The 16,620-nt window shown below is 37.8% G+C and overlaps 1 protein-coding gene across 1 annotated transcript; it reads left to right on the plus strand.

Moving 5' to 3' along the window:
* The first annotated feature begins 3,254 nt into the window (after positions 1 to 3,254).
* On the plus strand, positions 3,255 to 7,398 carry LOC105054957 (homeobox protein BEL1 homolog). Its single transcript, XM_010936628.3, has 4 exons — positions 3,255 to 4,398; positions 5,167 to 5,549; positions 6,325 to 6,385; positions 6,683 to 7,398. Exons 1-4 carry the CDS (start codon positions 3,703 to 3,705, stop codon positions 7,268 to 7,270), a joined length of 1,728 nt encoding a protein of 575 aa, XP_010934930.1. The 5' UTR covers positions 3,255 to 3,702; the 3' UTR covers positions 7,271 to 7,398.
* Positions 7,399 to 16,620: the final 9,222 nt, after the last annotated feature.

The raw sequence follows: 16,620 nt of genomic DNA on the forward strand, positions 1-16,620 counted from the left end.
ATGCAAAATTAAATAATTGGTTTTTTAATTAATCAACAATGATCTTTAGAAATCTAGTAATTAAATGCAATGAACCATATATAGGAAAATATTAGAGTACAAATAGAATATGATCATGTACTTACAATGTAATGTCAGATTTTATTCAATGAGTGAAATTAATCAAGCATTATGGAGCTAAAGATCATTGGCATGGAAATAGAGTCATATAAGCGAAAAAATTTTCTCCTTTTTTAATTTTTTTATGTGTATATTATTCTAAATATGTAAAATTATATGAATACCTCGCAAACTTGCTATTTGTATGTATACTTTTATAAATTTTCTTTTTGCATGTTTACCTATGAAGGGTATTTCTATTATCTCAATTTGAAATGCTAATGGACAACACTAAATGGTATGGATACATATACAAAAAAAGAGAAAAAAAGAAGGGTCTGTACATGCAAAATAGATACTTTATAAGAGTATACATATAAATATCAATTTTGGAAGGATATTTAGATAAATTTAAATATTTAGAAGAATATGCACATAAAAAATTATTTTTCTAAATTTCTTATTGATGCACTTTTTTATGTACAAGCATTTGATATTGAGAACTAATTGTTACGTGAATCAAATCCATGAGTAAAGAAGTAAACATACAAGTCATGACAAGCAAATTGGTCCCATGTATGATAGAAATATAGTGGTTTCTACTATAAATATGCCATCTAATATATCATTTGGTGGCTGACTACATACTGGAATTTGTGAATTGCACAATAATTTAATGTCTGTCCCCATGACATAAAGTGCATGTAGATAATCTAATACCCCAAGCATCTAAAACAGCAAAAACTAAACCTGACTATCACAAATCTACATGTAGTATATGACGGACATGACAATGTGCTCATTTTAGTGTAGTGTTACAACATGTTCATTTTATATATAATTTTCTAAATCATATAACTTTGATGCTATGAAATATATGGGATCAACCATGCAAGAAAAAGAGACATGAGCTATATGCTTCCCCACTTTAAATTCTATCATCCTCTCCATTCTAAAAATCTAGAACCAATCAAATCCAATTACAAACAATAAGATTGGTCAGTGATCGGTCCCAAAAGTGCTTGTTCTACAATATCCCCTTGTCATACGTGAGTCATGCGTAGATCCACTTTGACACTATTTATAATAATTCAAGATCTCCTCTAAGTAATAACCTCTAGCTAGATCTTTTGAATTATATCTTAGATTGTTGCATGTATGGTACACATGGAGTGCAATACACCACAAATATCCCTCAACCACAAAACATGCACAAAAAAAGACACGACCTCGATTAACATATTTATAATTATATTTGTATCAATCATAGCTAGAACGAGGGTGCATTTTTCATAGGAAAGAAGGGTTCACATTCCTTCTCAATAATCCACCAATGGATCATCCATTGCTCACCTTGAGATCTATGTAGGCATGTGAATGATGAAGTTCGGAGCACTTTGATATCTTTGTGGTGGTTGATCTAGCAGTGGGTTCATGCAAAAGAAGCTAAATTTTTCTTTCACAAAAGGTACAATCCCAATCTAATACAAATTTTCTTTTTGCTATGTAGTTACTTTTCTAAGGACAGTGATTAACATGTAAGGTGTGATAAGAGAAGGGCGTAATGCTGCATAATGCTGACATCTATCATACCAAATTGAAGATGTAAGAGAAAGACATAACGCTGACATCTGCCATACTAAATTGAAAATGTATGCATGCGTCAAATGGTATGCGGCCGTGATGTAGCGACAATGATGAACTTAAAACACAAAAAATATGAGATAAACAAGTAATAAAAGATGGCTAGAAACTAGCTAGGGAGCATGGGTTGCATGATGGCAAATATTTTTTTTATTTTAATATTTTAATAAATATAAAATTTATATAAAATAGCTACATAAATACTAAGGTGTAGCCGTGGACCGCTAATTTAGTTCATTTTATTTAGCCAAAATGGTGGAATAGAATTATTCCACAGATTATGAGGAACTTTTCCTTTCTAATTGCAATTTTGCTCCTATCCACTCCTGAAATACATTAAAAAATAACAGGGCAATGTTATTATTATGATAAAACCAAAATACATGCAAAAACTGATATACGTACTTATTTCTCCTTTTATCCTTCGAACCAACCACCAGAAAATAACTTAACTCAAGAAATAATAGATCCTATCCCATCTGTAGTAGATCAGGGGATAGGTTACTATACCCCCTACCTAACGTACCCACTTGGATGGACAAGATTGTCAAATGTGTGAACAATACCATGCCCTCAGGACTTTCATGCTTAAATCAAACATGGTCCATTCTAGAAGAGGGTATGATCGATGTGGCTCACATTATACCCGTAGACGGTCTTGGTCTTTAGGCATGCATTCATAGTAGACCTCAAATAGTCAAAGTAAGAGATATTTTGTCGCATCAATATTACAAATACTGTATTATACTTTCAGGGATACTAACATAACAATTCATAAATTGATGATGAGTACATGATATCATCATAAATTTACTATATGTCATTATTGGATTATTCATCAGCTATCTTCACTGGCCTCTTATTCATTTATTTATTTCTGCTGAAATAACTTATTTATACATTTTTTATGAAACAATTCTTGTATTTTCTTATAATATGTTTTCAAATACAATAAGAAAAAGACACAGAAAATATAGCTGGCACTGCAAAATAAAAAGGCCAATAACCCCATCATGGGTTACCATGCATGAGGAGCCCTTGCTGGTAGATGAGGAAGATAGCAAATAAAATAACGTCTAGAGAGTAAAATAATTCTCATAAGGTAGAAAAAGGATAATTGTTCAAGTGGGGAAAAACGGCCAAGGATTGGGGAGATTGCGGTCCCATGCGGTCTAGTCTCCTTTAATACCCGTTTTAATGGGGATTAGTTGGAAACACAGGACCACTCTTTACCCAACCTCGGTCGGCGCCAGCCCCCTGTATTCAGAATATTTTCTCTCCCCCCTCTCCTCTTTCTCTGTAGTAGTACTAATAGTATACTATTTGTAGCAGAGGAGTAGCAGTGATACAAATCTCCAAAGTTTCAATTCATCTCGGTGCTCTGGTGAAAGAAAGCAGAGGGGCCGACAGAAGCCCGTCTGAGAAAAGTTTTTTAAGTGTGGAAGAGGGGAGAGACAGAGAAAGCAGAGAGAGAGGGAGGGAGGGAGGGAGGGAGGAAAAAAATAAACCCTCACTTTTGAGGAATTGGGATTCGAGCCAATCCGAGTTCAGCTACCTTTTCCTCCAACGAGAAAGGAAGGGAACAATTTATTGAAGTCTGGCAGTAATAAGTGTAGATTGTAGAAGAGAGGAGAGGGTGGTAGGCTCTTTGAATTAAAGTACCAAGATATCTTTCTTTGCTTTTTTTGTTTCTTTTGGTTCCTTTTGGTTCCTTTTGGTTCTCCTCTAGACTTGAAAGAACTTGACTTGCTCAAGAGGAAGCATAGCTCTTGCCATGGTCTTCCCTTGACCTTGCTAAAGAGAAAAATCACTACTTGTATTGATGGTTCACTATATCGCTGTTCTCACCCTCCCTCCCTCTCTCTCTCTCTCTCTCCCCCCCCATCCTGATCTCTTGTGAATCCATCGAAGGGAGGTCTTCTATATCTTTTAGGCCGTGATCAATCCTAGAGCTTTTGTATGATGGCCCATGAATCCCACTATGCTGGATTCTCTTCTGCGGGCCACCCGGCGATGCAAAGCTTCGAGTCCAACCAGGAGCTCTTTGGCCTCCAAGGTGGGATGGAGATGTTGGGAGCCACCTCCAAGCATCAAACCTCCAACCTATGGAGAGGCTTCATGCCCCGAGACTTCCCCGAGGCATCGAGCAAGAACCTTATGGTCACGACCGAGATGGTGGCGTCGGCAAGCCCCTGGCAGGTGGACGACTCCTCGCTGAGGTCTCTCTTTCCCTGTGAAGAGACCGAGCAGTCCAACAGGGGCCTGTCACTGTCCCTCTTCAACCCGAAGAACTCCGACGCCATTGGAGTGCCTCAGGCCTGTTATCAGAGTGATTCCAGGGATGTGTTGCTCTCGAGAGCAGCAAGTTCTCATCAACAGCAGGTGTTCATGCAGGAAGGGAGGGGTTTTAATCCGCAGCAGCCCTTTCAGTTGAAGAATTCCAAGTATTTGGGCCCAGCTAAGGAGCTTCTGAATGAGTTCTGCAACCTTGGAGCAGAGATCAGCTCAAAGAAGAGGTCCCAAAAGGCAAGCCAATGGGAAGAAGGTGGTCCTTCTTCCTCTTCTTCTTCATGGAATCGGAATCAACCCCTAAATTCTATGGACCTCTTGGAGCTCCAAAGGAGGAAAGCTAAACTGCTTGCCATGCTAGAAGAGGTCTGTACTTCTTTCTCATTTTTCCTCTTCTTCTTCTTCTTGATTTTTTTCCCTTCTTATCTTACTGGTTGAACAACAATTAAACAAGAAATAAAGTTTCTTTTTCCTTTAATCATATCAGTGGGGATCCCAGTTGATAGGTTAGAAGCTTGAATATGGGGGGTTCAATTATGTGGGACTGCAGAACTACCACTAGTGTGGTGCTGAGCCAGGGGTAGGACAGATTGATAGTTTTGGGGTTCTCTATTTACTTTAGGAAACCTCTGCTCCCTTTCTTTTTCATAGCCATCTAGCCCTACCATTCTTCCATCCCCTTTATTTAATGGAACCCACCATCTTTTCCTCTCTTTTTCCATCATAATCATAGCAACCATTATTGTAACTATTGTAAGCACTGATTTTTTTTTTTTTTTTTTACCGCTATTGTTGTTATTATTATTTACTACTAGTGTGCAAAACCTGCCACATGCTAGAGTCATTTTATGCAAAAAGCTATGGCTACCATGCAAGTTGAAAAGGAGAAAAACCACATGGATAATTACGTACCATCCCAAGGAGAGCACAGGCATGGTCTCTAGCTAGCAATATGCTAATTCCAAGGGAAGCTTTCAACTCTCGGGTTCTTTGTTCTTTTTCACTGTTGGAAGCATGCAGTAACAAAGGAGCATAACATATTATGTACACGTACGAATTTATCGGAGCTGTGGTTGCAAAATTTGTCACAATAATAATTTTTTTTTTTTTTTTGTCCAAAATACGTTTGCTCAGGTGGATAGGAGGTACAGAAAATACTGCGACCAGATGAGGGCGGTGGTGTCGTCGTTTGAGGCCGTGGCCAGGGAAGGAGCCGCCACAGTGTATTCGACGCTGGCGTCCAAGGCCATGTCGAGGCACTTCCGGTGCCTGAGGGATGGGATCGTGGGTCAGATACGAGCCACGAGAAAGGCGATCGGAGAGAAGGATACGGTTGCACCAGGGACGACGAGGGGTGAGACGCCACGGCTCAAGCTGGTCGACCAGTGTATACGGCAGCAGAAAGCATTTCAGCAGGCAGGGATGCTCGATGGCCACCCATGGCGCCCCCAGAGAGGCCTCCCCGAACGCTCTGTTTCCATTCTTCGAGCTTGGCTCTTCGAGCATTTCCTTCACCCGTATCTCTCTCTCTCTCTCTCTCTCTCTCTCTCTCTCTCTCTCTCTGTGTGTTTACGTTTCTATGGAAATCTCATTGGGTAATAAGAAGTATGAAAGTGACCAACTAAATTGTAAGTAGAGAAGGATTTACGAAAGGAGGCTTTCATTTTAGCCAGTATAGGATTCATTGTGATCGACTGCCACATATCCGAAAATAATGCCTGGACTTAGCTTAGAAAGTGCGCACTGTAGATTCTTGAATATTGTGCCCCGTAAGTCCTATTCGCCAAGTTTATAGTTAGTTGACAATTCTGATTAGGTACTGGACAAAATCCGTGAAAGAAGTTGATCAGGAAATAGGGTTTTTCTGATGTAAATGCATAAGATCATAACACTAGTTAGTGGAATTGACTGAGTAATATCTTAGATAATTGATTAAACTAAGAATAACCATAGATCGAATCAAACACAATTAACTTTGATTACATTGACTACAACTAATACTGTGGCTGTATCCAATGTTTTCAGCTTGATAAAAAAAAAAATACGTGAATATATGGATGGATGCCAGTAAAGCTGCCCATGGCTCCTTCCATTTGTCTCCTGATTGCTGCTCTTTGGTTTTCTCGGCATGGCTTGCCGATTTCGCTTGTTTAGGTTTGTAATATACTAGGAGAGACCCAGTCCTTGTCACTAGGGAGAAAAACCAACACAAACAGCTGTAACCATCCAGGTTTACTCATTCTTCAACTGACTTGTTCCATGGTTGGACTTGACATTTACTCTTGATAACAGGTACCCCAACGATGTCGACAAACATATCTTAGCCCGGCAAACTGGACTCTCGAGAAGCCAGGTATGCCCAAATTCATTCCATCTTTCTTTATACCAGTTGATCCCTCATATCTCTACCTTGATCACTCCCTTGTTTTCTTTTCTTTCCTTTTCCCTTTTTTCAGAATGAAAGCACGCTCTTGTTTTATGTAATCAAATTAGCTATTCTGGTTAACTTTTTATATGTATAATTAATATGCAGATATATATGACCATGTTCTCATGTTCTATAGTTTCACTCAATATTAGCTTAGCTAGAATCGCTCAAAATTCATAATAATAAAATATATTATATCAAACTACATGGATTGCCCCCCAGGTCTCCAATTGGTTCATAAATGCAAGGGTGAGGCTTTGGAAGCCAATGGTTGAGGACATGTACTTGGAAGAGGTGAAAGAGCAAAACAGTCAGTCCTCCAACGCAACAACTACTGGACAGCAAGACAATACCAACCGTAAGCCTAACCCTGACCCTGTGCTTGATCAGAAGCCAGCACCAGTGCAGCTCCTCAATGATTCAGACTCGCTCTCATCAATCATCAACAGCAGCCACCAAAGCGATCCAAAAAATACGGCAAATGCCAGAGCTTCCCAACATCACACTCAGCAGCATCAGGTTCCGAGGGCAGAGAGCTTCGGTGTTGCCAGCTTGGACTTCCCCTACGGCAGTTGTGGCAGTCAAAACTTGGGAGGTGGCGTGTCCTTAACTTTGGGCCTTCAGCAGCACAGCGGGGGAGGCATGAGCTTATCATTCTCGCCTGCCTCTCAACACTCTCTCCTCTTCTCTAGAGAGCATATAGACGACGACGGCCAACAGGTCCAGTTCACCATCTTAGATGGGGAGGCACAGACCCTTCCTTATAGGAACATGATGGGGGCTCAGTTGCTGCATGACTTGGCAGGATAGAGGATAAATAAACAAGGCATGAAATCTGCAAGGCTAGAATAGAAACATACTGACTCAAGCAGATATATTATACTTTTTTGTATATTGTTTTGGCCAGTAGGATAAATAATTTTGTGCTTTATTGGTTCTCCCTCGTATTATATTTGTATCCTATATAATGGGGACATACGTTATGCAATTGGAGAAGAAGACTGTGTCACCATCAGGTGCAACTATATAATTATACATGTTCAACTTTGCTAGAGCAAAGATATATACATCTACTTCATTCAATGATCAAATACCTGTGTGTGTGAGTGTGTGTGTGTGTGTAATGAACTAAATAAGGTTTATGGCATGGGAATTATGCATATGAAATGTGAGGCAAATGAGCTACTCTTGTTGGTGCTTTAATGGCCTAAAAGTTAATTAAGGGGGGATTCGTTACTTATTTTATCATGCATTTGAGGTGCCATTGTCACTTAATCTATTTGATTTATTCATACAATGCACCAATGATATATATGACTAATTGAAAGAGCATCTTGTCTCAGTTTTTGGAGACAATTTGGATAAATTTGCTTTTATGTATGAATGTTTCCAACTGCACCTAGCATGTATATTTTAACTCTTCGGTGGGCTAGAAGGATGGTTCGTCATGAAACTATGGATAAAGCTGAAAATGAGTTCCTGCACTGCAAAGAACTCAACCATTCTATAAATCTTCACCATGTTAATGCCTGATCAGTGGTTTATATTTTCAGCGGATTAATTTAATTTATTCCCTCCCATTTCCTAGCTCGTGAAAAGTCTGTCCATTGCCATCAAGTTTTGTTGTGGAATTAGATGTGCACATAGCTTCTTAATCTCACGAATACATGTATTAGCCAAATTATCTGCTACATTTCTTTATCGCATTTGCTTGGAGGCATTAACATGATTGTGTATAGGCCTTCTCTATTAGTAGTGCAATAGTCATGCTCTCGTAAGAAAGAGTACGTACGTTGCCTACATTAATTGTGTTGTGGAAGTGTGAAATTGCAAAGAAGCAAGCAAAGTTGGGAGCTTCAAACTCTGACATATGGATGTAATATGGAATAAATTTGTGACTCAAGATTAAGCATGGAATAGCTGGTTACCTTCATGAAGTTAAATATGATGAGAGTCACATTATCAAATGTTTACAATATTCCACCACCAGAATGAGTTGTATATGACGCTTCATGCATGAGACCATTTCTTTGAAAAGGCTTCATGTCATCCGAAATTGTGTTGACATTCCATGCAATCCTGTCTCACACGGTACTTTGTATCGCCTAATGGAGTAGGAGTTATTATTTGGACTAGATCCACCAGCTCGGCAGTGGACTAGTCCAACCACAAAGGGACATGCATGGAAGGGAAAAAGGAGCAACGCATGTTGTGCATGTACCCTTCTGTGGTTGGACTGATCCACCGCTGAGCTGATGAGGACATGATGCAATCAATAATTTCATGGTCTAATGTTACTTCTACCATGTGTTAGAAGTTAATGTGTGCGAGTCTATGATGCATTTTGTGGTTGTAAAGAATTCATTGCATGCATGGTAAAACCATTTCAATGCCAACGATGCCAAAGGAGAATCCTTAGCACCACATCCTAAGCTTGCCATGCATCTATGAAACATAGGAGCCAACTCTTGCAATTTTCTGTGGAATTTAATAATTTATAATTGTATAAAGATATTTTTATCTACTAAATATCACTTTAATTTTGCAAAACAATATCTGGGGAAACTACTAGCTTGATTAGACTTAATAGGTGGTTTAGTTTGTAAGCAACTCAAGATGGAAATTAGATTAAATCATATTGGAATTTTGTGAACTCAATATATTAAGCAACACTAGACTTGGAAAGCTTGGGCCGCACTCTATGGTAGATGACAGGCCCAATGCCTATGCCTAAGCACAGCCTGATCAGAATATCAGGCTTACATCTTTGCCCAAGCTTGTCCTAATTTTGAAGAGCCAATCTTAGGCAGGCACCCACCAAGCCTGACTTCCTCTTCCCCCCCACTATTATAAGCCAAGTGCAATATAATTTTGTAGTGCAAAATAACACCTAAACAGTACATATTAGCCAAGCAATACTTCTATTTATGTATGGGAGATTTATTATTTTATTAATTATATAATATACTATTACTTAATATAATATATAATTAACATATAATATATCTATCTCGGGCCTGCCTTGGCTTTTTGACATTTTACTAGCGAGCCCAATTATTATATTGGGCTAACTTTTTTCCGGACTTGTCCCACGGGTCTATTTTTAGTGCCCAAACCTACTAAATTTCAGGCTAGGCTGGGCTAGCCACCTTGCCCATGATCAGCTCTACATGAGATAAATAATAAATGAAAATTTGGTGAGAGTTGCACAATCTAGAGAAAATGATAATTCTTGTCTGTAAGGTTAAATAAAAAGTGGGTGATTGAGCATGTCAAAACAACATAAAATCTGGCTATTTCATGCCTTTGGAGTATTATTGAGATGAGATATATATAAGTCGTTGTAAAATAGAAATACTACAAAGTTTAGTCCATTACATTATGTATGTATGGTACATGCAATGAATATGTTCAAGAATGGTATGATGATTACATATGATTCTAACCCGAAAGCTAAACACGCCTTAGAGTCTCTCATTCAGCTGGTCCTGTAATCCTGTAAAAATTATACATGGTACACCTTTGAAGCACTCCAGGTGATGGGTGCATAGATCTTCAAGAGTAGCTATCAATAAATGCCTCAGTTACCTTACCAAGATTCCATGTTGCAATCCTGTGAATATGAGCTTAGAATTCAAAGTTTTGTGGGGGTTCCATTTGACATTTTTCATATTCCTTCAGCTGCAAACGCCTACCTAGATTTTGCTCAATAAAGAAGAATGTACATAGAGTATGATACAGTAATAGAGCTATTGCATTGAAATTACAAGGTAGCCACATGCATGGTTTCTTCCTCAAATATCTAAGCTAGCATATTACTGGAGGAGGGGGCCCCAGCAGAGCAGAGGGACTGGTGAGAATCCTTTGTGTTGGCAGAACAAAAGCAAAACTAGCTCAGGAATTGGTTTGTTATCCTAGCTATTACTGCAACAGTTGAAGATTTCTTTTTTCAGAATAGCTTTGTGTCAGGGGTGCAAGCAAGTCGAGCCAAGCCAAGTTCCAGGCTGGTTAGCTTTTTTCGGATTATAAAAGAGTTGCTAAAGCTCTGCTTGGCTAAGTTTAGAACCGAGCTTTAGCCGAGCCGAGTGAGCTTCTCCACAATATTTGAATAAGTCCTATGTTCAATCCTAACTAGTCCATGAGTCGAGCTTCAAAATGTGTTCGAGCTTAGCTCATATCCTAATTGAGCGAAGCTCAAACAAGTTGATTGTGAGCGAGCTTGAGCTACTTATGAGCAACTTATTCGCTTGCGTATTAAGGGTGACAATTGAGTCGAAGGATTGGATATAGTTTGGATCAGAAAATTATCAATCCAAATTCAACATATTTATTAAACAGATTAAACATCTATTTAAATTTGAATCTGACCTATTTATTAAATAAATAATTTGATCCGACTCAACCCGCTAAACCTGTGTATTAAACCGATCAAATTAGATTAAATAGTTTAAATGAGTTAAATAGATTAAATAAATTAAGTTAAATGGGTCAGAAACAGATTAAATAGATTAAACAGATTATCTGACTCAATCCAACTTGAATATTAAATGGATCAAATATCTAAAATTCAAATCTGATCTAAATATTAAATGGATTAAATAGATCGATCTATTTATGACACAAATCCATTTAGCCTAAACTCAAACATATTTATAATAGATCAAACATGGATATAATAGATCGGATCATATTTTGCCATCTTTAACCCCCCCCCCCCCCCCCCCCCCCCCCCTCTCTCCAGATTTGCTAGCAAATACCTAGGGCTAATTGGTGCTATCTCTGATGGAGGTTTGGATACCAAAAGCCTTGAAGACTTGAGCTGCTTATTTCTAGCTAAATGGACATGGAATTGACGTGTCAATCCAGAACCCAGATGGAAAACAAAAAAAAAAAAAACTCATTAACACGACCTGGTACTCTTGAAGATTGTTGAGACTTGGAGTCATCCGTGTGACTCTCACCTGTATAGAAAGACATCAACAATAATCTGAAAGCTTTTTATAGCTGCATGGCGTTCAAAATTGGGGATGGCAGGTGCGTGAGATTCCGGGAGCATATCTGGGTTCCTCAAGCTGTACTGAGTTATTCCCAAGCCGAATCTCACTCTCTATTCAACAAGATAGCATTTGGATATCTAAATATTATTTTTGAAATAAAAATATAAATTTTTACAGAATAGCTATACTTCATTTTTATTTCAGATTTTTATTTGATTGAAAATTTGATATTTTATTTTATTCTAATGTAATTAATGCAGTATTATTTCAAGCCCTGTTTGGTTGACATGGGAATAAACCTCGATTCCATGAGGAATAGAGGATGAATTTTTTAAAAAAAATAAGAATGCTCTTAGCCAAGTTTCGGATATTAGTTGATTTTTTTGGCTAAGTATGAGCACGATGTAGTATTGTGAGGTAGTAAATAAGAATATGAACTTCCTATTGAATCCAAAATAACTTGCATACAATAAAAGTCTGTACAATTATTAAAAGTAAAGAATGAAAAGAAGTGCTCTGCGATCGTAGACCGGAGGAGGGGGTGACAGAAACGGCGCGGGCTCTGCGGCTCCACCTCCTTATTTTTCGAAACAGGCGAACCCTATTTCATTTTTTTTTTGGATTTAAAGACATAAAGTCGGCAACTAGATTGCCGACTTCACATTTATAAAAAAAAAATAGCCAACTTCAATTTTTTTTGGAAAAAAAAAATTAGTGAAGGCGGTACAGGTACCTCTAGCAATTCTGATTTTTGATATTTTTTTGGTTTATACTGATACTTCTTTAAAATTATCTAATATTTTTATAGCGCTATATGGTATTTTTCTATCTGATAGTTTTATTCTTACCTGATACTTCTCTATAATAGACTGATACTTTTTTAAAGTTATTGGATACTTTTATTCTTATACTAATATTTCTGTACTAGTATATTGATATTGCTTTAAAATTAGTTGATACTTTCTTGAAGTTATCCAATACTTTTTAAATGCCATCTAATACTTTTTAAGTATCGGTATCGAACCGGTATGTCAGAGCATACCGTATATCCATATAGTATGGTACTGATACAGTACCATACCGGTGCCTGAAAATCCAAAATCAATAGTGGCTTAGAAGAGTTTCCCAACAAGTTGAACATAGCACCAAACCCACTGAATCTGTATAATTGAAAACAAATAAAAATGGTATATATTCTTAACAAAAAGTAACCCAAGAGGAGCACAACCATTTTTTTTAGAAGAAGTATGTCATTGATAATTGACAAGTTTACTTACAATTCCAACAAAATCCATTGGCTGCATACATATACAGTTTACAGTGAGCATATCCAATTTATAGAATCTGTTTGATGAAATTATGGACAACATCCTCACATGTCACATGAATACACTACTACATCAACAGGTCGACAAATAAATGATAAAGGAAATGACTCAAAGAACACTTTCATTCAGATACTTATATATCACCAATGCATCTTGTGTTGCCAATTGATTTCACTTTATCCATAGTCCACAAAACTTCAATTAAAGTGGTCTACCTAAGAATTTGTCCTGTCAAAAAATATAGTGTTATGTTAAATGTTGTAATTATGAAACAACCATCCTTTTCTATAGATACTCAAATGCCATCCTGCATGAATTCTTGGATGTTTGGAAAAGATAAGAAAAAAAAAGAAGAGAAAGAACATCGTAATGTTACAAAAAATTGGATAATCAAAATTGAATAAAGAAAGTAGTGTCTTTTACTAAGTACCTGAACCCACTCAAAATAACTCAAAATCACACCCCCAACATTTGCATAAATGTCAGGAGTATGATGACTCCTTTTTTAAAGAGTATCTGCATCCCAAAATTATTGAAAACTAAGAAGTCCGAACATTTGTGGAAGCTATAATTTGTCTTAATAATCTTAATGGAATGCTATCTCATCTGCTTCTGGATTAGTGGGATGATTAGCAGCTTTCATTATGAACTTGTCCTTCACATCAGCAGTATTTTTTCTTCAAAAAAAATGGAACCATCAGAAAAATTGAATTAGCTATCAAACCATGCAGTTCTTCGCCTCTACGGGCTTCATCGTCCCTTACAATCAAAAAGGGATCGACATCGTCCTCATCTGGGGCCATAGGCAAAGGTTCCAATGACATATTGAAATATTTGTCATTGTCTTGGTTGCGTCTTATGAAATTGTGAATGATGCAACAAGTCATAACAATACGCTTCTGCACCTTGAAGGGGTATAGGATGGGACTTCTCAAAATCTTAAACCACTTTTTAGAATACCCAAGGCCTTCTTTACACAATTTCGTAATTGCGCATGTCGATGGTTATATAGATCCCGAGAATTAGAATATCGCCGTGGCCGAGGATTATTAAAGCTACTTAGGTGGTACTTGTTATCCTGATAAGAGGCAAGGAACTTGTCCGTATTGGCATATCCTGAGTCAACAAGATAATATTTTTCTGTACCCCACCATGCAATGTGAAAATGATATATATAAATTAATAAAACATTTGAAACTCTAAAATTGAGAGACTATGGATACCTAACGGCACTTTAAACCCTTCCGACTCGACACACTATTGGAGAACCTTCATGTCGGCTATCGATCCCTCCCATCCAGTACAAATAAAAAGAAATGAGTGATCAAATGAAGCTACAGCCATAACATTTTAGGAAATGATGCCCTTTCGATTGCGAAAGCAAGGTTGTTTGATCTTAGCGATCAGTGCAGATACGTGTGTACCATCTACCATGCCAATAGCATTCAGTAATGCGAACTAGCTATGTTAGGGAGATCAACTATGATATGAAAATTAATGAACAAGCTTAGAAAACTTATTGGTACCATAAAGTAAGGATGGAAAAGGTTGTTCTCACGAATGCAAGGGTGCACACCTACATCCTCACCGGGTTAAACTATAAACTTCTACTTCAATGAACACATGCTTTCAGTATATTGTTAAAATATCGTGAAATTGTCTCTCCTGAGTGCTTGAAAGTTTTGGCCAAAATCTTATTCGTGACACCATGACCTATGCAGTACAGAAAATAGGCTAATTGCTCCTGCACCGTCATATGGCGGGTGCTAGCTAGTAGGCCTCGTGACACAAGCAACTGCTTTAGCTGTAGAAATATTGTGTTTGCCATTCTAAAGTGATCGTAACCTCTTTTTGGATGGCCACTCAGCATGTCTGTTGTGACGTTATGATCAAAGAAAGGACAGATCTGATAAGGCATCTGCGAAATCATATTAAAATCTTTGACACGAATGATTCCACTACTTAGGAGTGTAGTTATCACATTTTGTATATAATTATCCTTTTCGATCAAAAAGTCCATTAGCTCACACGGCGTATCCATCTAAAAAAAATAGAATAATTTATGATTATACTTATGCGATCAACTCAATGACATACATAGGAAAAAAATACAAACACAGGATATGTAACCTCCATAAAGCTATCAATATCATTATCATTACTTTATAATATAAATTATTTCATCCAAAATGTATATAGGCACATACCATTACGTAACAAAGGTGTAGACACTATAAAATATGGAGTACAAGTATGAAGTACAATTCTCAAAATATTAGGGATACTGTAAAGTACAGAGTACAAGTACATCAAAATGAAGTCCTTAAACATAACAAATTAAGATCAGTCATGGTTGTAAAAGTCATCAGGCTGAGAAGGAGGTGCAGCTGAACTTGGAACCAAGGTCTGCAGGCCACCTTGCAAGGAGGCACTTGGAAAAGCATGAGAAGACTGAGTACTACCTTGAAAAGGGGTATCATGAGTGCTTGTCATGAAGAACTATTCCATGAAAAGATTATGACCACCTTGATTCACACCATGCATGGCAGGAGGCAAAAAATAATAGGAACACTTCTGAAAAATGTATGTGATCCAGAAGGAGCTGCCACAGGTGGTGGGATATGGTAGAATTCAGCCATTTATCTCTGGAGCCAAACTTTCAATAGTGATCCCTCATAATGCATGAAGAACCATTGATTAGACTCATGTTCAAATGCCTCTCCAGCAGCAAGGATGCATTTAGGGGTAACACCGAGAAGCTTTTCTAGCTTGGACATGCACTCATCAATAGAATATAGTGTAGGCGTAGCAAGCTTATCCCTCCTAAGAATTTCATTAGCAATTTCTAATCTTCGTCTCTCTTGATCCACCAGATCTAGGAGAGCATCAATTGCATCAGTATTTGCTCTAGTCTTATGTGTCGTAGGAGTCATAGACTTGACCTATACCTCTTTCCGATGGAAGAAGATGGATATGCTTCTGAAAAATTGTCAATGGGTAGTGTTGAAGCACAGGTAGTCATAGTCAGGCTATTGGAGGGTACATCGAACATACTTTGTTCAAAAGAAGAGCCAGATGCTCAACCACTAGATTGTGAGGGTTGCCCATCCATAGCACTCAAGAACTCTAGGTCCATCCGATCTACCTCATCCTCGGAGATGTCATTGTCAGAAACCCCCTCAGCAAGAGCAGATGTGTCCCCATGCCTACCAGTGACTGTGTTCTTAAAGAAAAGGATGTCAATATCATCATAGGCAGGGAAGGGCTTACCCTTAATGCGAGCATACTCTTTGTTTACCTATTATGAATACAAATAAACAAGTATGATCATGTGCCGACAACCTTGCTAACTACGATATTAACAACTATCCAACACTCACCGAGATAACCTCTTCCTACATTTGTTCATCCCCGAGGGTAGGAACTTTGAGCACAGGGTCCCCTCCCCATCCTAATCGATTAACTAAGTTATAATACATGTTGAAGTTCTTCTTCAGCACCTTCAACCTATTCTTGAGGTTTCTATAGGTGAAGTTCTTCGTTCGCTCATTAAATATATTTGTCATCTTCTTCTAGATTTTTTGGGAGAACGTACTAGATTGACAATTGCCTTGGTCATTTTCTTACCTCATCAAGGCAAGCATGAGCAGATCAAAGGCATCAGTCCAATTAGGAGCTCTCCAACGTGATAATCCAATCCTCCCATGTTTAGAATTATCCGACGTATGGGCTTTCGACATGTTAACCACACATGAACCCAGACTTTGCAAATATAAAAATAAGGTATAGTTGATTGCAATTTAGGGCTACAATAAAAGGGCATAAACATTTACAA

This window comes from Elaeis guineensis, chromosome 12, assembly GCF_000442705.2.
Source record: "Elaeis guineensis isolate ETL-2024a chromosome 12, EG11, whole genome shotgun sequence".
Classification (NCBI taxonomy): Eukaryota; Viridiplantae; Streptophyta; class Magnoliopsida; order Arecales; family Arecaceae; genus Elaeis; species Elaeis guineensis.